Source organism: Penicillium angulare, assembly GCF_028827245.1.
Source record: "Penicillium angulare strain IBT 27051 chromosome Unknown utg000007l_segment0_segment0, whole genome shotgun sequence".
Classification (NCBI taxonomy): domain Eukaryota; kingdom Fungi; phylum Ascomycota; class Eurotiomycetes; order Eurotiales; family Aspergillaceae; genus Penicillium; species Penicillium angulare.
The window spans coordinates 1,772,128-1,790,183 of NW_026623166.1; the positions used below are offsets into that span (position 1 = coordinate 1,772,128).

General features: G+C 46.4%; 7 protein-coding genes across 7 annotated transcripts; 5 read left to right on the forward strand and 2 right to left on the reverse strand.

The window, feature by feature from the left end:
• Positions 1-97: 97 nt before the first annotated feature.
• On the forward strand, positions 98-1,489 carry N7478_009943 (uncharacterized protein; the record flags this gene model as incomplete). The annotated part of the gene is made up of 4 exons (XM_056926157.1): positions 98-136; positions 197-298; positions 362-505; positions 557-1,489. The coding sequence occupies 4 exons, from the start codon at positions 98-100 to the stop codon at positions 1,487-1,489; spliced, it is 1,218 nt and encodes a 405-aa protein (XP_056775527.1).
• Positions 1,490-3,277: 1,788 nt separating this feature from the next.
• Positions 3,278-5,374, forward strand: N7478_009944 (uncharacterized protein; the record flags this gene model as incomplete). The annotated part of the gene is made up of 1 exon (XM_056926158.1): positions 3,278-5,374. One exon carries the CDS (start codon positions 3,278-3,280, stop codon positions 5,372-5,374), a length of 2,097 nt encoding a protein of 698 aa, XP_056775528.1.
• A 388-nt stretch (positions 5,375-5,762) lies between these two features.
• Positions 5,763-7,166, reverse strand: N7478_009945 (Clavaminate synthase-like protein; the record flags this gene model as incomplete). Its single annotated transcript, XM_056926159.1, has 6 exons — positions 5,763-6,006; positions 6,071-6,498; positions 6,553-6,676; positions 6,731-6,899; positions 6,961-7,062; positions 7,112-7,166. 6 exons carry the CDS (start codon positions 7,164-7,166, stop codon positions 5,763-5,765), a joined length of 1,122 nt encoding a protein of 373 aa, XP_056775529.1.
• Positions 7,167-7,801: 635 nt separating this feature from the next.
• On the forward strand, positions 7,802-8,933 carry N7478_009946 (uncharacterized protein; the record flags this gene model as incomplete). The annotated part of the gene is made up of 4 exons (XM_056926160.1): positions 7,802-7,912; positions 8,102-8,286; positions 8,342-8,493; positions 8,554-8,933. The coding sequence occupies 4 exons, from the start codon at positions 7,802-7,804 to the stop codon at positions 8,931-8,933; spliced, it is 828 nt and encodes a 275-aa protein (XP_056775530.1).
• Positions 8,934-9,505: 572 nt separating this feature from the next.
• N7478_009947 (MFS general substrate transporter) lies at positions 9,506-9,861 on the forward strand (the record flags this gene model as incomplete). Its single annotated transcript, XM_056926161.1, has 2 exons — positions 9,506-9,666; positions 9,726-9,861. The coding sequence occupies 2 exons, from the start codon at positions 9,506-9,508 to the stop codon at positions 9,859-9,861; spliced, it is 297 nt and encodes a 98-aa protein (XP_056775531.1).
• Positions 9,862-10,585: 724 nt separating this feature from the next.
• N7478_009948 (BTB domain and ankyrin repeat protein) lies at positions 10,586-15,619 on the forward strand (the record flags this gene model as incomplete). The annotated part of the gene is made up of 3 exons (XM_056926162.1): positions 10,586-13,685; positions 13,742-13,859; positions 13,915-15,619. The coding sequence occupies 3 exons, from the start codon at positions 10,586-10,588 to the stop codon at positions 15,617-15,619; spliced, it is 4,923 nt and encodes a 1,640-aa protein (XP_056775532.1).
• Positions 15,620-15,980: 361 nt separating this feature from the next.
• N7478_009949 (cytochrome P450) lies at positions 15,981-17,727 on the reverse strand (the record flags this gene model as incomplete). Its single annotated transcript, XM_056926163.1, has 4 exons — positions 15,981-16,046; positions 16,103-17,176; positions 17,260-17,457; positions 17,509-17,727. The coding sequence occupies 4 exons, from the start codon at positions 17,725-17,727 to the stop codon at positions 15,981-15,983; spliced, it is 1,557 nt and encodes a 518-aa protein (XP_056775533.1).
• Positions 17,728-18,056: the final 329 nt, after the last annotated feature.

Here is an 18,056-nt window from a genome sequence, read left to right on the forward strand (position 1 = left end):
CTTCTCTTGGGACAAATTTATTGTTTAAAATTGAAGTTCATAATATTTACTTATTTGTGACTCAACACCTTTCGCAACACATTCAAAATCAGCAGTCATGGCAGCAAGCGTAATACAACTCCAGTGCGATTGCAAGGTAAGATAACTTGGCATTATTATGCTGTTCTAAATGTGCTGACCCTCACGACGATTTCAGAATGATCCGTGGGGTAAGAAAGGTGGCGAATCTCTCGCCGGCCGTTTATGGTCGCAGATGCCCGACGCGAGCCCACTAGATCAGTCACAGACATACTCTGAGGTGCGCAAATAGTAGAAGTGTTGTAACCAGTGTGAGATTCCAAACTAATGAGCGAGGCGACAGATGTGGATGGGAACCTACCCTTCAGTACCGTCTCGACTTGCTTCGAGCGGCGAGCTGCTCCAAGACCACATCAAGAACAATCCCGAATTACTCGGAAGTAGATTTTGCGATAGATATTCGACCGAAGTCCCATTTTTGCCCAAGGTACACAATCCCCTTTCAATGGAGATCCCTGATGAGGACTGACGAAATCAGATTCTCTCTTTTGAGAAGGCCCTGCCACTGCAATTGCACCCCGACAAAAAGCTGGCTGAGAAGTTGCACGCATATGACTCCACTAAGTTCGGAGATAGTAATCATAAGCCAGAGATTGCGGTAGCGCTCACTCGATTTGAATTATTCGTTGGCTTCAAGCCTATTGAGGAACTGAGAGAGATCATCAGGCTGGGTCCTCTGCAGGAAATCTTGCCAAAGTACGAGCATGTTGACGAGAAGGCTTTACGAGAGACGTGTCGCGCTTTGCTCAAACTCTCAGAGCGCGATGCTTCTAGTATAATCGACAAACTGAAGCACCTTCCCGCTTCGGATCTTGGAGCAAAGCATCAGCACATACCCAAACTGGTAGAGCGATTGAGCGAACAATATTCGGAATCTGATAACGGTATCTTGATCGCTTCATTATTGATGAACTACATGGCTCTGGAGCCAGGCGAGGCTGTCTGTGTACCAGCTGATAGCATCCATGCTTGGTTATCAGGGGATATTCTCGAATGCATGGCGAGATCAGACAATGTCCTCAACACCGGGTTCTGCCCTCGTGCCGACAGAGACAATATCAACCTTTTCACGCAAGCTCTCACTTTCAAACCTCAAGGCCAAGAAGCCTCGTTATTACAAGGTCAACCGAGCTCCTTCGGATCCACCCAGAAGACAGTTGAATACGCTCCCCCATTTAGCGAGTTTAATGTTCTTGGGGTAAGCTTAAATGGAAAGGAAATGGAAACTCACGCCGTGCTTCATTCTCCTAGTATACTTGTTGTTACTGAGGGCTCCGGAATTATGGCCACAGGACAGGCCGATAATTACGATCTGCGTGAAGGAAGTGTGTTCTTCGCTGGTCCGGAGGCCAAATTACAATTTGCGACACATGGGTCGTTGAATATCTACAGGGCTTATGCCACTCTGTGACAGGCAGCTTTGCCGATAAAATAAGCCAAATATTCATGCTTCACCCCTAACGAATGGTTTTGTTCTATCGACAGTTTCCATTCGAAGATAGGAGGCAGGACCCACAATTTTATTATCTTATTATATCTCAGCTTCCAAGGTTCGAACAAATTCGAGTTTGCCAAGGCCAGAAAACTCAATGTTATAAATGCTAATCTACAATGATAGCACTTGAGTGTCTGGTCCAAATCTTGAGAAAATCGGTTTGATATACTTTAGTGTCGGCCACATCAGCCGCTATACAGACTGTGATATACGTAGACTTTTCTACAACCACAGCTTCATCATGTACTAGACCTAGGGCTTTTCTTGAATAATATCGAGGTCAACGCTGCTGTAATACTAATTGATCATTTCGGTTTTGAAATGGTACATTAAAATACTTTGTCAGCCAATCATTTTATATCTGTTAATCATTAAATTGATGAAAAGAAAATATTTCAATGACTGGCTCCTAATATAAGTCAAATTAAGGACCAAGTCACATATGGCTTTGCAACCCTGTTCCTGATGGGATATTGTTTAACTTTTCAACAATCGAAAGGCGACAAGATCGTAATCTAAAGGTGCACTACACGAACCGCTTTACTGACCCATTACGCACCTGGTTACCTCGTACGATTGATACAGTTTGAGGCCTACTCTTCCTATATATGGTTGTTTAATTAAATTTAAGCGTTGTCCTGTAAAAGCGGCCCTCTCAAGCTGAGTTGATGGTTTGGATAATCTAATAAGGGCTTGAATTTCAAAGTTATTAGTCCATGTCGTCCATTATTGAGTCGTGCCTACACTAGATATCTTGTCTCAGGCCGATGGGGATTCTAGAAACGTGAAGAACTTAGAGAATGAATAGGTACGGCAGAAAAAGAGCCAAAAATGGCACACATTGAAAGGTTCTGACCTTATAGAGCACGATTTGTACTATACTGTAGTGGAGGCCACTTCCACCGAACAAAAGCGATGTGTTTGTATTTCTACTGATGCACCTTGAAGATTCCCCGCGTATCTCATCTCATACAGCAAGTCATCGACCCAAAGAGCCATTTGAATTCCATAAATTGTCTTGTAAGCCCGGAGTTTTGCTCCACGAGTCTGATTATTTCATTCGATCAATAACCATCTAGAAACTATATGAGCATGCTAAAAGCCTATCGCAGGAGTTATAATTCACAACAAACCTCACTTTCCTACTGATCTAACACATCCAGTGGACCTAGCTTCCTCGTGAGCTACTGAAACAGTTGATCAAACTCTCCCGCAATTGTGAGAAATGGTGTGGTCTTGGTAGGTCTGCACGTATAATTTGGAATCTTCATAAGTTGCACGTTTGGATTGGAGAGTCTTTGAGCCCCTCGGCTTCTTTACACAAAAAGCTTCATTTTGGCGAGAGTGTTTGCAGCCAACAAAAGGCTTCCGCTCTGTCTCTAAATTTCAAATTAAAAAAATAGATCTGGCATCGATATGAACTTTGCTTCCTTCCGCTAGAGGCTGCCTAGTATCTGACTTCCGACGAGAATCCTGCTACTGCGCCACCACCCCCAGGCAACGGCGAGCCAGAGCCTCAACCCATGGGGCCGAAAATTTTCCATTTTGAGAAAAAAGAATTAGGTATCAAGATTCTTGCCATCTGTTATTTTTCCTTTCATATTTAAAGCCCATGATTGAGTTAACTGACACATAATGGTGAGGAATTGTCGCTCACCTAGTCCCTAGTACAATAATTGAAGCCACCGAAGCCATGCAGTCAGAATGGCGATTGAATCGGCTCCCCACAGTCCACGGGTAGATTGCTTTTTCGAACTTCTCCCCACAGAGATATTGGAAATTATTTTGGATTATGTCGGCAACAACTCCCCATCCAGCCTACGTGCGCTGGCGCTCACAAGCAAATCTTTATTAGCGGTGGCTTCGCCTTTCATCTATCGTACCGTGACCATTCAACTTGATCGTGAGAGCGACGACGAAATATTGTCTCAAAGCAAACGACTACTTCAAAATCTTCAACGGTTCAATGCCTTTTCCATGGTCCGATGCTTTAGAATTGAGCGTCGAAGATTGGATGGTAAAGATCGAGCCATATCATCAAGTCCCACGAAGTATATCGATGATTTGAGACAACATGTGCTTGAATTTCCCTCGCCATACCTGCGCCCCTTCCCTCGGCATCATTTTCCTAATGGTCTCTGGGAATACACCATTGAGGAAGACAAAAAGTGGCCCCCCGTTGCAGATCTGATTAGAAAAATGCCTCAACTACGGGATCTTTTGTATGGTGGATTAACCCAATTCGCCCCGTGTCTTCTCGAGGCTCTTCATCAGAGCAGGCCAAGTTGTCGCTTGTGGTTGAATACATTCAAGTTAAACAGTTTGTGGGACGGCGACGGCCAAATTGATCCCCACGAGCTTGCCTTAGTATCATCTCCATGTCTATATAGTATTAGATCTGATGGTTTCGAGCCCTGGGATGAATTGCCAGGTGACCATTTCATATTTGACCGAGAGGCTATTTGCCGTATTGTGGCCACCCTTGCACCTTGCATACAAGAGGTTCATGTAATGCGTTGCTATGGAAGCCACAAGAGACATCCACGGCCAAAGCATCGATGGGCCAAATTTATCGAGAAAGCCCACGACGATATGCCTAAAAAAGGCTCATTAAGATACCTTAGTATCAACGTCAACGAAGACAACAAAGGCAACGAAGAAGACTACAACGGACCAAGATGGATTCAAAGGCCAATCATGGAATTGTGGGAAGACTGTACAGATTTTTCGATCCTTCATACCCTTCGCTTGATGAGTCCTCCTTCTGATGAAGTACTGGACTTTCTAAGTCGTGAATGCTCTTTCCAATCGCTTCAAGAGCTAGAACTCACCATGTCATCGTACACTCTATCATTGCCTTCGGATGATCTCGACTTTATTACTCCCAGCTTCCAGCCTGTTTATCAGTTTTTTTCCAGCTTGCCGCCTTTATCGACATTGATAATTCATGGCTGGTGTTCCAGACACACCTTTGATTATTTCTTAGCTCATCATGGTGATACATTGACCAAATTGGTTATTTCACCCAACCCGAGCACTGGGCACATATCGCAACATCATATTAAGCAAATCAGCGAATTCTGTCCAAACCTCGAAGAACTCAAGATTACTATTCCTCGTAATCGAGGTCTTTATTCTGAAGTAGAAAGTTATCTCCAGATTGGAAGAATCCCAAAGCTCCGATACCTGAACATTGAACTCGACGTAACAAATGTCAAGCTCTGCAATCGTCAAATGGACTACCCAGGTGTTAGTCCTACACTGAGTATCACAGCCGCCGCTTCTTCATTCGATAATTATGATCTCCAAGAATGCCCCGAGAAACTGGGCGGGAATATGGTTTTTCGAAACGGTGATATCCGCGAAGCATTGATTGATCATGCGATTGACAGTGCTTTGGCAAAATCTATTTTTGAAACAATACAGTCTCAAAAAGGCCCTGAAGACTGGCCGCTCGAGTCACTGGACCTTCATTGTATTGGAAAAGCCGGATTGATAAATCATCCGCTGGGAACAACGCAGATTTACCCATTCGCGTCCGTGCTATGGGCTTTGAAACAACCGTGGCGGGTTATTCGCTTTCCTTATTCTGATGGTCAAATCATAGTGCAAGGGATACGACCGCCAAAAAATTCTCAAGGACCAGAACGCCCGCTTCCATCTTGGCTGGAAGAGCCCTTCCGACGAATTTGGCCTGCAAAGCAGGGAGGGAGTAATTGGTCTACTGACTGGCACAGCTTGCCTCTTGATATGTCTTCAGTTCCTGCTTCCTTCTTTAGCGAAGGGAGGAAATGGACATAATCCAGTGAATTTAGATTGATAGGTAGTTAATAAAGATTCCACCTCATTCTTTAAATCGGTTAAAGAGTCGGCGTGTTCTTTCATGTTTACCTGTTAGTTAATATTTGAATATCGCGCCGCATAAAAAGAACGCAGTCTAATTACTATTGCCGTTAGTCCGACCGAATGTGCGCAGCACAGAATTTCAGACGAAACACCTTAGAACGATGATAACACCTGGAGAGTTCAGAGCAATGGTTTGGACTCTGTAGGGAGTAGGAGAAGGGAATCATAGTAAGTAGGTAGAAATTCTTTGGATTTTCATTCTTTGTTCCTTTTAGAATCCAGTCATAATGTTTAGACATGCACATAGTAAAATTTAAATCATTACGGTGTCATAACAAAACATTTAGTCGTACATCTTGGCCTTAAGGCCAGGAATGATATCAAGATCACCCTTTCCGTAGGTGAACTTTCCTTCCTCAGATATCTTGATATCCTTGTTACGGCGTTGTTGCTGACTTTGTCGCACTTTAACCCACTGCTCGGTTGTAAGATGTTGACCAAGCTCTGTGAAGGCATTCTGTGTGAGACCCAGGCGAGTTAAGACAGGGCTATCCTTAATAGGATCAAGAACGACGTGGTTATTGGGTCTAGTACGTCGGAAATTAGTTTGAATACTCGAAATTTCTTCAACGGCAGCGGTTCATCTCTTACCGAGCGAAATATAGGACACCCAGACGATCAACATGGGCTTGGTCTGCGGGTGGGGTGTGAACACGATGTATGCTCGACTTGATGTATCCTCCAGTCAAAGCTGTGAGTGCGTCACAGGTATTGATCGTGATGGTTCCATCCTGGGGACGAACCCACTTCCACTCTCCGTCGGAGTTGAGAATTTGCAGAGCTGCCACTGGTTGTCTGAAAAGCAGAGTGATGGATCCAAGATCAGTGTGACCAGCGCTGTAAAGACCTCCAACCTTTTTGTTGTCCTCGATGGATCGTGCTGCGTAGTGCATGTAGCGCAGATGATCCTCTCCCTTGACGTCGTATTGGTGGTCGCGGACCAGCTGGTCTTCATTAGGCAGCTCGAGTAGGATGGCAAACAAGCGGAGTAATTTCTCCACTACTTCAGTGTGACATTTCTATAGTTGGTGAGTAATCAAGTCTTTCAGTGAAACTTGAACGGGAGGTCTTACTCTGCTGAAAGCCTCAATCTCTTCTATATTATCGGAAATGACAGGAGGCTGTTGTCGCTTGTGGAAGCCATCAAACTTCGGGATATTATAGACCTGAACATTATCTTTGATGCCGTTGCCCATACTTTGAAAGGTCAGTAAATAATTTCCCAATGATAATCAATTGTGCTAATCTCACATGCGGTGTCCAGCAGGTCTATATCCATTATACTCGCCGTTGACGAGGTCATTTGAATTGTGGAACTTGAGCTTCTCCTCGAGAGGAAGAGAATAGAATTCACGACCAAGAGCAAACTGTCGGTCTACTTCTTCTTGGGCAATGTTGAAACCCTTCACATAGAAAAAGCCTAAGCGCAAAAGTAATGTTAGCTGGCACTCCACGAAGTGTTTTGATAATTCAATTCTCACCAACATGTTGAACTGCATGTTCGAGCTGCTTAACGAGCTGTTCCTTGCCACCAGGTTGCTCAAAAAGGCTCAAGTCAAGGGTAACAAGTTCAGCCCAGTCCACTGTGAATGTCAGTAATGTACTACGAGACCTGTATTCTCATTGACTTACAGTCCTCCTTTGTGACAGGGACATGATCATATCGGTCAACAATCTTTCCAGGCATATTGGTATTCTCAAGGCTTTTTGAATGGTGTTATCCTTAGCTCTTGTGATGTGAGGATTAAGGATATGGATGCGTGGGGCCGTGTATAAGTAGTGCCCAGGAATCTTCTCCGCATATAAAGTCCAAAGATTTCATTCAGACCGCGTCTAGTCCTACGTACCTAGAACCCCGCACTAACTGACCTCTCACAGTGACTTTTGATAATCAAAGCACGCCATAGTCGTATAAAATCATGTCCAATTATGTAGAGCTAGAACACGCCAACGGGTGATTTTCGGTATTTGAGCGAGGTCCGGGCACGTCATCCTGCCGCCTCATGTCGCGGTCCTCAGCTTAAGACCCCTATCATTGTGCAATAGCACCTATCATCACTCAATACATTCTAAACTATCCGCTTTAGCCTGAAAACATGTTTCGGTATTCCTCCGACGAAGATAAATCCTCCGGTGAGGTTAATCACGACAAGGAGTGGAGAAATTGCATAGCGGCCAGCCACACATCTGATCCTTCCAAGATAGCCTTTAAGATTATTTATATAGAAGCCGAAAATTCGGGAAGGCCATGACTTACGAGATAGTAGGGACATTTCATGCGTTGAATATTGCATACGGCCCAGGCAGTGTATCTTGATCACCATGTCTGGACAGAAGGATACACCTGCGAAGTCAAGGCTGACCTTCTTGGGGTTCTTCAAGGAGATTTTCAACTGGTATCCTTCTCATTATCCTTCGGAAGAAAGAAAGTTCGTAAGCTATCCAGTCGTACTCTGATCATTTACTAACCTGGGACTTGTAGATTGCTTTTCAAGCTTGATGTTTCCATTCTAGTTTTTGCGTGCCTGTGCTGTGGGTAAAATCATATCGAAGACTGTAAGAATACATTGCTGACAGTTACAGTTTTTGTGAAATATCTTGGTAGGCTTGAATATTCGTCAGCTGAAATTGCTACAAGCTTACAAGGGGTTTGCAGATCAAACGAATATCAGCAATGCCTACGTGAGCGGCCTCAAGGAGGACTTCGCCCTATACGGCAACGAACTCAATTATTTTAATGTCTGTTACTTCACGGCCTATGTCGTTTTTCAGGTCCCAGGACTGCTTTTGATGTCACGTCCCAAGCTGTAAGTCAGAGTATGTTGATTTATAAGAGGACTGTGTTATTGACAAAACTCTCAGAGCTCGCTGGCTGCTTCCTACTCTTGAAATTCTCTGGGGTATTTGCACCTTCGCTCAAAGTCGCGTTACAAACGTTCATCAATTGTATGCCTTGAGATTTTTGGTCGGAATGTTGGAAGCTCCTGTCTTTGCAGGAACTCATTTTATCCTTGGTAAGTCCACCACTTAAGCTTTCCGGAGAGTACAGACATGTACTGACATGTCACTTCTAGGCTCTTGGTATTCCGGACCTGAGCTTTTCAAGCGCGCAGGTACTTGGTTCATATGTAACCCACTTGGCAGCATGGTTAGTGGATATCTTCAATCGGCCGCGTATACGAATCTCTCGGGCGTTGGAGGTATGCCGGGTTGGAGATGGCTTTTCATTATCGACGGCATTTTCACTATCCCAGTTGCTATTATTGGGTTCATTATCTTTCCCGGCATCCCAGACTCGCCTCGACCATTCTATTTGACCGAAAGCGATATTGAATTAGCCAAGGAGCGAGGGCGTAAGGCAGGTATTCGTCGTCCTGGTAAAATGAATCTTGATGTGTTCAAGCGATCTCTTAAGAGGTGGCACATTTGGGTATTTATTACATGTTATGCGTGAGTTTCCCTTTCCAAGTTCCGGATTCAAGCTTTGAAGAGCGTGCAGCCAATGGCTTATCTAGATGCATGATTATCTCTTCTTACCCGTCATCTTACATGAACCTATGGCTTAAAGCCGAAGGGTATTCCGTGACTCAAGTCAATCAACTACCCACCGTAAGCTATGCGATTCAAATCGTTGCATCTTGGTTTGGTACCACCCTTGCGGCTATTTACCCATCCTGGGCTATCTTTTCATCTGCGTCTCTTGGGTGTCTTTTCTCGACGATTTGCATGATTGTTTGGCACATTCCAAAGGGTTTAAAGTTTGTCATCCACCATTATCCGCACTATATTTTTCTTTGAAGAACATTACTAACAAATGGGCACTTTAGGTTTGCTGCGTGGTATTTACTCGGCCTGTCTGGCTGTTTGAGCCCAATCTTATATTCGACGATCAATACCATTGTCAAGGATGACTCTGAAGAGCGAGCGCTAATCATGGTAAGATTCAAGTTCAAAGGACTTGAAATGATCAACTTGAAGTTTGCTCGGACATGAGCTGACTAGATATCTCATCAACAGGGATCTATGATGACCTTTGGCTATTCCTTTCAGATCTGGGTGCCGCTTCTTATCTTCCCAACTGCTGGTCCCTATGGAGCGCCACAATGGAAGAAAGGATGGCCCGTGGCGTTTGTATTCTACTTCTTGTTGTGGGCAGGGTTCATTACTTCTCTTGTCTTGTATCGAAGGTAAGAAGTGCAAATTTTCCAAATCACGCAGGCCATCAGACTGACGATCTATAAATTAGGGACAAGAGAAAAGCGGCTGCTGTGCTGGAATCGGAGAGTAGTAGCGGGGATATTGAGACGACGTCCACTGAAAGTCAGAGTCAAAATGCACCAGTGGTAGTCGAGAGGAGCAGTCCGGTTATGCCGAAGTACTAGGCGGTGCCTATATTTGAAGTCTATAGAGTCCCAACAAATTAAAACCCACTGTATAGAAGGCATTTAAGTTGAAGAGAGACTAGTATGTGTTGAGAGCGGGGAATGCAACTATAGCTAGTCACATGAAGGGGTAAGCTCCTGTAGATCAAATGACACGCAGCTACTCACTCTAATGATATCCTATCACTTACGATCATGTCCCCACGGGCTCTTTGTGATCACCGAAATGACCCGCACCTCTCATCCGGGGGCATGGAGGGACGTGCGTGCTGTCATTGGTCAGTGCGACCCATGGAAGATGACGGAGCCTCGATTAAAGACTCATAGCGCACTTGGGTATTACAACACAGCATCTTTTGTTCGGCTTCGGTTTTCCTTCTCATCATCTTCCTGTATCCGAGATACCCCGCCTGTACATCTCTTGGACTTGAATCCCCCCTCTTGTAGCCATCAGTCTGGCTTGTCGCCACCGCGCCGCGACCCCTCTCCGATCCCACACACACAACCCAAATTTCTGTGTCACCGCGCGTTGCCGCACACCTAAGTAGAAATATCATTGAAACCAGACGCGTCGATCCATCGCGAATCGACCCCTCCCCCCTTCAACCTCGGACCGGAACCCTCTTATCACCGAGCTCTTCCGTCGCAGTCAACCCGGTGTGGTGACAGCGACGCTCCGGCTCGGGCTTGATAAGAGATTCGGTGATACAACAACTTCGGGCACATGAGTAGCAAGCTTTGGGAATCCTTCATTCAAGATGATGTGGAGAGCTTTCAGCGGGTTCTCGCAAACGCGATGTTTGCCGGGCCGCGAGCTGCAGGAGCGTCCGGAGGTGCTGCAATAGCGGCAGCAGCCAACCTGTCATCCAAGGCTGGAAGCCCCGGGTCGATAATCCCCTCGTCGCCCAATCCGCCGAAACAAAGGAAAAGTATTGGGCCGTCACCTGGAACGTCTGCCCCTGAGCGATCGGGCGTTCAGCGGGGGACGGCAGCTTTGTCGCGCGCAGATGTCAATACTCGCGACCATTATGGCAGGACATTGCTTCATCATATCGCCTCCTCAGCCAATCCCACCGCTATCAAGTTTGCTACTGCCTTGCTTGAAATTCCGTTTCTCGATATCTATGCACAGGACTGGGAAAGCGGATGGACGGCTCTTCACCGTGCCCTCTATGCAGGAAATGCCACAATTGCTCTCGCTTTGATGGCGCGCGATATGCGTGATGCTACAGATTTTAGTAAGGTGGGACAAGTAGCTCAGATCGGAAGCCTGATAAAAATCAAAGATCGCGAGGGCTACAGTCCGTTCGATGTTTATGGAGCGACCATCACCTCGCGCGACATTAAGCAGATGATTTCGTCGCGGCCACGGGCTAGCTCTATAATTGGAGATGCGATGGAGAGTGATGTTATCTCAAACTCCGGATCTAGTGAAGCAGATGGCATGGAAGATGAGGCCTACGTTACTAGAGTTGCTCTTAAGTCCAGAGCAGCTTTTGCCGCAGATGAAGTGTTCACCCTCGGTAGCAACAAGAACTTGAACCTTGGACTGGGAGACCAAGACGACCGTCAGTTTCCCGAGCGGGTCGTGTTGAAGCGTCCTGAGCATCTTTTGGATCGGTTCTATCGTGAATATCAGGAAAAGATGGAACGCCTTGGCTGGGAGGATAATGTTGACCCAGCTCTCTCAAAGGAGCTGCCAACACTCATCAAGAATAAGCCAATGAAGATCCAAAATGTTGTCATGTCAAAACTGCATACTGCAATTCTCACAGAAGACCCCGAAGCCAATCTTTTCCTCTGTGGATTTGGCCCGGGTGGTCGATTGGGAACTGGCGACGAGACAACACGGTTCACTTTTGCCTGTATTGAAACTGGTGGCTTGGCAGGAAAGAAGGTCATATCCGTTGCCCTAGGCCAAGACCATACCATGGCCATCACGGAATTTGGCGAGATCTTCAGTTGGGGAAGCAACAAGTTTGGCCAACTTGGATATGGCTTACCTAGGACGAACAATAAAAATGACGTTCCTATTCAAACAACACCCCGCCAGATATTCAACCCGTTCAAGAAAGAGACTATTATTGGAGCTGCGGCATCTTCGATTCACTCCGTTGTGTTCAGCACCTCCGGATTGTACACATTTGGCAAGAACGAAGGCCAACTGGGCTTGGTTGATTCAGATGCACGGTCTCTGGAGATTCAAACCACACCTCGGCGTGTAGGAGCGTCACTATTTGCTTGTTCAATCCAGATGGTATCTGCCATCGATCGCGCCACTGCTGTGCTTTTGCAAAATGATGAGGTGTGGGTATTCTCGCAATATGGTTACTCGAAGCTCTCGTTTCCACTTGAAGCCAGCTCCAGATTTATTCGTGACAGTTTTATGGCAACAAGATATGATTCCTCTGTAAATCGCATTGTCAAGCTCGCATCCGGTGGCAACACTATCTGCGCTTTGTCAAGCTCGGGTGATATTTTTACAGTGGAGGCTAATAAGCCCGAGAGTCCGTCAGCCTCAACCTCTACCACGAACCCGGCCAAGATTCGGAACTCTCTGGCCACACCCGTGAGAGCTTGGTCTGTCAAAAAATCACACATGACCGCCAGCGATGTCGATGTGGGACAAGACGGGTCTATCATCATCTGCACGACATCGGGTTCGGCCTGGAGAAAGGAGAAGCGGATCAAAAATAAGGAAGGGGCATCCAAGGAATACAAGTTCGCTCGTATACCTGGCCTATCAAGAGCCGTAGCTGTTCGCAGTAACGCATTTGGTGCCTATGCTGTAGCTCAACGGGACTGCGACGTCACAAGAGAGCAGGTTCACGTTAATCCAAGCACTCTTTTGATGGACATCATGCCTCTGTCTCCATTTGTGATGCCTGCGCTGGATGACCTGGACGATATTATTACAGGGGATGACCTCGACAACATCATTCCGTTGTCCTCCGCTGTGGCTATCAAACGAGCCATCCTGTCATCCCCAGATATGGAGGATCAATTTCTGTCTATACGCACCGAGGGGACAATCTGGCTCACCACATCTCTATCCGACGCGCGGATTCCGGTGCATGAGTTTCTGCTAAGTGGCCGTAGCCCAGTTCTTCGCAAGGCACTCCAAGATTTCCGCTCTTCATACTATTCCTCCGTGCCTGATGTTTTGGATGTCGAGTATGATAAAGATGGCCATATTCAGATCCAACTTGATGGTGTCGACTTTCTAACAGTTATGAACATTGCGTTCTTTCTATACAACGACGGTATCCTCGATGTCTGGCACAAGGCTAGAGAATCGCCTCAAAATAGCGCTCGCTACCGGCAGGTCCGCATTGAGGTGATGAAGACCGCTCTCAACCTTGGTTTGCCAATGCTAGAACGCGCAGCGAGGTTGATGGTCGAACCACAGCCCAGTTTGAAGCATGATATGGCCCTTGCTATCGATCATTCTTCATTCTTTGACGATGCTGATGTAGTCGTACAATTGAATGGCGATACTGTCAAAGTCCATAGCCAAATAGTGTGCCAGCGATGTCCATTCTTCGAGGCACTCTTCCATGGTCGCTCTGGTGGCCGATGGTTAGCCATGCGACGGAAAGATCGGTCTGAGGATGTCCACGTTGACCTGAAACATATTGACCGATCTATCTTCGATTTTGTTCTGCGATATCTATATGCAGATACTGAAGAGCGACTGTTCGATGAAGTTCGCACTAAAACTCTGGATGATCTCATTGACTTATTGCTTGACGTTATGTACGTCGCCAATGAGTTGATGATTGATAGACTTTCCCAAATCTGTCAAAAGGTGCTTGGTCGATTTGGTATGTCTGAACATGTGTCCCTACCCCGCGAAGTAATATGTTCTAATAGACTCCAGTCAACACACGGAATGTCTCTTACCTTCTCAACTCTGTCGCGCCTATTTATATGGTGGAGTTCAAAGAGGCGGCTGTGGAATATATCTGCCTCGACCTCGAATCTATGCTGGCAAATAGGTACGATCTAGCACATTTCGGAATATAATGCTCTGCTTTCTAACCCATTTACTAGATATCTCGAGGGTCTTGATGATGACCTCCTGTCTGACCTGGATAAGGTGTGCCAAGAAAATCAACTGGCTTGCTATCCAATCTCTCGTGGGCGCAACACGGAATCGTACATTCTGGAGAAATACCCAGAGATAGTCAGCTCGATTGAAACTGACAAGCGCCGACGCATCGATGCCATGGCTCTCCAGTCCCGTCTCAGCCGGGTGGAATCGTACGATATTCGACCTCGGACTACAGAAAAGTATAATGCTTCTCCATCAATTCGCAAATCCAGCAAGTCTGGAAACGTCAAAGAATTTACGAGTCCAAACTCTAGCCCCATGCTGAAACCAAGACAGTCCACTAGTGATCTGATGTTTCAGATGGACGAAGAAGCTGTCCTTCCCTCGCCTGACGCTAAGGGCAAAACTACTGCGCGTGGAATAAGATTCAGTGAAACAGAGAACCGATCTCACCCCGATTCCCCAGCATTGGGGGGAAGTATCCCCGAAGGCGATTCACTCGAGGACCGAGGCTTCCTGGACCAAGGAATGGCTTCCCCGCGAGATATATCACTCGCCGAATCTCCAACTGAGTCTCGCGCAATTGCTATGCACAAGAAGCGTGCACCAGTTCAGTCAGCCACTGGGACTTCGGTCCCATGGTCTTCCCCCGTAATTTCAGATGGTAAAAAGGACCTCAAGGATATCATGGGAGAGACTTCTCAGTCTCGAGTTTCGAATCTTACCCTGGGTATGGAAGGGAAACGAGAAATTAGCGGCAGCTTCACGCCCAAGATATCTCAAAAGGAAAGGAGAAAAATACAGCAACAGCAAATTCAAGAGAAGCTGGCTGCCGAGAAAAAGGCCCAAGAAGCTCGAGATAACCCCTGGCAGCTGCCACCTCCAACGTCATCGAGTGCAAAGGATAAATCACCGGCATCACCAAGCCCAGCAGGTCCTAGTGTGCAAGCCCCTCAGCCTCTTAAGACACCGCAGAAATCTTCTATGACTCTCCGCCAGACTGTGGCCGGGACACCTCCCCCTCGCTCCAAGCCAGCAGCCACTCCAGTCCAAACACAAAGTCGCAGTGTCTCAGGAACCTTGCCACAATCTTCTTTCTCAAAGCCTCCCCCTTCTCCTTCTCATTCGGGACCCCCAACGCCATTCCAACAATCAGCTTCCAAACCATCACCACAGCCAAGCGTTCAATCTATCCGCCACATCCCACGCCCAGATGCGAATATATCGGGCTCTCGTTCTCCATCGTATGGTTCCCTCTCCTTGGCAGCTATTCTAGAGCAACAACAATCAGAAAAGAACGACATCCGCGAGGCAGCTATGGCCAAACACAATTTGCAGGAGATCCAAGCCGAACAAGAGTTCCAGCAATGGTGGGATCAAGAGAGCAAGCGCGTGCAAGGGCTTCTTGAACCGGAGCTTCAACAACAAGGCCGCAAATCTTCAGGTCAAACTGGAAATTCACGCAAACGTCGCGGGAACAAACCTGCTGCAACTGATGGTCCTGCGCCTCAGGATCAGAAGAAACCTTCTTCCTCGGGTCCGAGTCAAAGAACGCCGAAGAAAAATGCCAATGGCCATCCCTCTGGATCATCACAGGCAAGTCCGGCTATACCAAATGCTCACACTGCACCACAAGGGAAAAGTTCGCGTCGTGGTGGAACTGGGCAACGTGGCAAGGCGCGAGATCGTCAGCAAGCTTCTTGAACTTGACTTCACTCAATACTTTTTCCTTCGCGGATTTTCTCGTAGACTCTTTATCTTATTCTTTTTTATGATTTTCGTCATAATACTTCCACTCTTGTTCATCTCACTTCCGTATTCATGGGTAATCCATATTAATGTGGACATTTCGGCGTTTTGGAATTTTGTTTTACACACCGGCGTCGATTAATACCTTACTTTTTGTTTTCAAAGATATATACATAATAGACTATGTTTTTTGAGCTCGGTATACACGCAGCTGCCATTATCGATTACTTCCATGCCCACGAAATCATCAACTTCTCCATATTAAAAAAATATTAAATTGCCTAGCAGTTTTGAAGTCTCTAGTACCCTTCACCATCTACAAACTCTCATTCCGACGCTCCCATCGAGCTGTCGCAGGCTGCATCGGTCTCGAAAACATGGACTATGGAAGAAGTTAGTCAAGGCCATAGAAAAATGGATAAAAATAAAGAAACGTACCGAATAATCTGTTTCTGGAACTCCAACCCGGTCCTCAAGGTTGTAAAAGCGAAACTCCCTCACAAGGGTCGCAACAATAACAGCAAGATTCAAATAAGCAAACTTTTCACCGATACAACGGTGTCTTCCTGCCCCAAAGGGTAAGTAAGGGCTCTTAGTTCCCTTAGACACAGCACCGTACCCATAGTCAATCGTTTCTGTCTCATCTTCGAGCTCAACACGAGACTCCCACCGATGCGGGTCCCAAACCATGGCATTCCGGAAATAACGCTCATCACGCGCCGTAACACCAGGAGAAGACAGAAGTGTATGACTTGTTGGAACAACATAGTCTGTCCCAGCAATAGGGAGGGGATTCTTGACTTTCCGCATGATGGTATGGATTGATGTGTGAATGCGAAGAGTTTCCTTGATCGCGTTTGCTAACAGGGGCATCTTGTCCATATCAGAGTACTGCAGTGGTCGGAGTGGGACTTTATCAGAGCCAAGGGCATCAGTCTGCTCCTTGTAGAGTTCCTCTGCCACTTCAGGCTGCGAGGCAAGTCGCAACATAATCCAGCAACTAATCGCAGACGAGGAGTGCTGTCCCGCCATTAAGAGAGTGATCATCATGTGTGCAATCTCTTTATCTGGGATTGGGTTCCCATCGCGGTAGATGCAGGCCATCAGGTTGGCGATCATATCTTTGGCTTGGGAGGGGTTGCCGCTGGAGGCTTGTTGGCGGCGATCTTTGATGATGTCTAGGTAGATTTCGCGCATGCGTGTGTGTGCAGCGTCTCTTTTGCGGTTGCGTGGAAGGGGTACCCAGGGGAGCATGAAGTTGATAGGTGAGAAGCCAAGATCGAGATCGTGGTATAGGTCGGCAAATTCGGAGGTTAGCTTTCCACGGACTTCGTCGCCTTGTAGTGTTCGACCGGCTGTGAAGATGGTGATCTCGGCCATTGCAGAAGCGAAATCGATGATATCGGATTGGCCTTTGAATTTGCCGGATGTTTTGATGTATTGTTCAACTTCTTCTTGGATAAGGGGCACGTAAGATTCTAGGGCTTCTTGGCTCAGACCGAACTTGACGAACTAGAGTTGAGACAAGGGTCAGTATCAGTATCGTATGTCTTCAAAGTATATTAATGAGCTGCGCACGACCAAGTCAAACGAACCTTCTTTTGCTCCATTAATTTGGAGTTTGGGCAGTCGTAAACCACACCTGTCCCAAAAATCGGGGTGGTCAACTTGCCGTATACCTCTTCGGCATTCACATCCCTAAGTTTTCCGTTGAGAATGAACTCATTGCCGTCGATTCCAAGATAGACAGTAGTCTTCTTTCCTAGCAGGATAAATGTGAAGATGTCGCCGTGCTAAGGACTCATGTTAGTATTTCGAATCGTGGATCGAAGCTGCAGGCCTACCTTTTCCCGGCATTCAAAGAAGAACTTGTAAGGGTCCATGCCATATCTGACTGTACTTCCAATAATAGGAAACCAGTGAAATACCACTGGAGGCTCATTGCGTCGGTAGAATACCTTTTGATTGACTACATTGGCAAAGACCGCGAGCGAGATGATGGCAATTGCATAGAAGGTGATATGCAGGATCTGGCTAAAAGCCAGTTGAACGACAAGTTCCATGATTTAGACGATTTTCAAGGTTAAATTTGAGGTACAAAAGAACACAGTACTGTAGATTGAAATAAAGCCATGTATAGAAGCGATTTATAGACTGGACGGACACAGGATCAAATCAGGAGGCCCGAATTTACCATTAATCATCGTTAGGGCAGCAATGTCACGCCACGGCTGATCCCCCGGAAGACGGGGCCACCGAGACCAATAACAAGGATTTGATTATCCCTGCATCACATCAGGCATAATAATAATATTAAAATAGAAAATCAAAATATACAAAGGCAGCTTGGTCTATGCTCATTCAAATGTTCTGATCCGATCTGCATACTGTA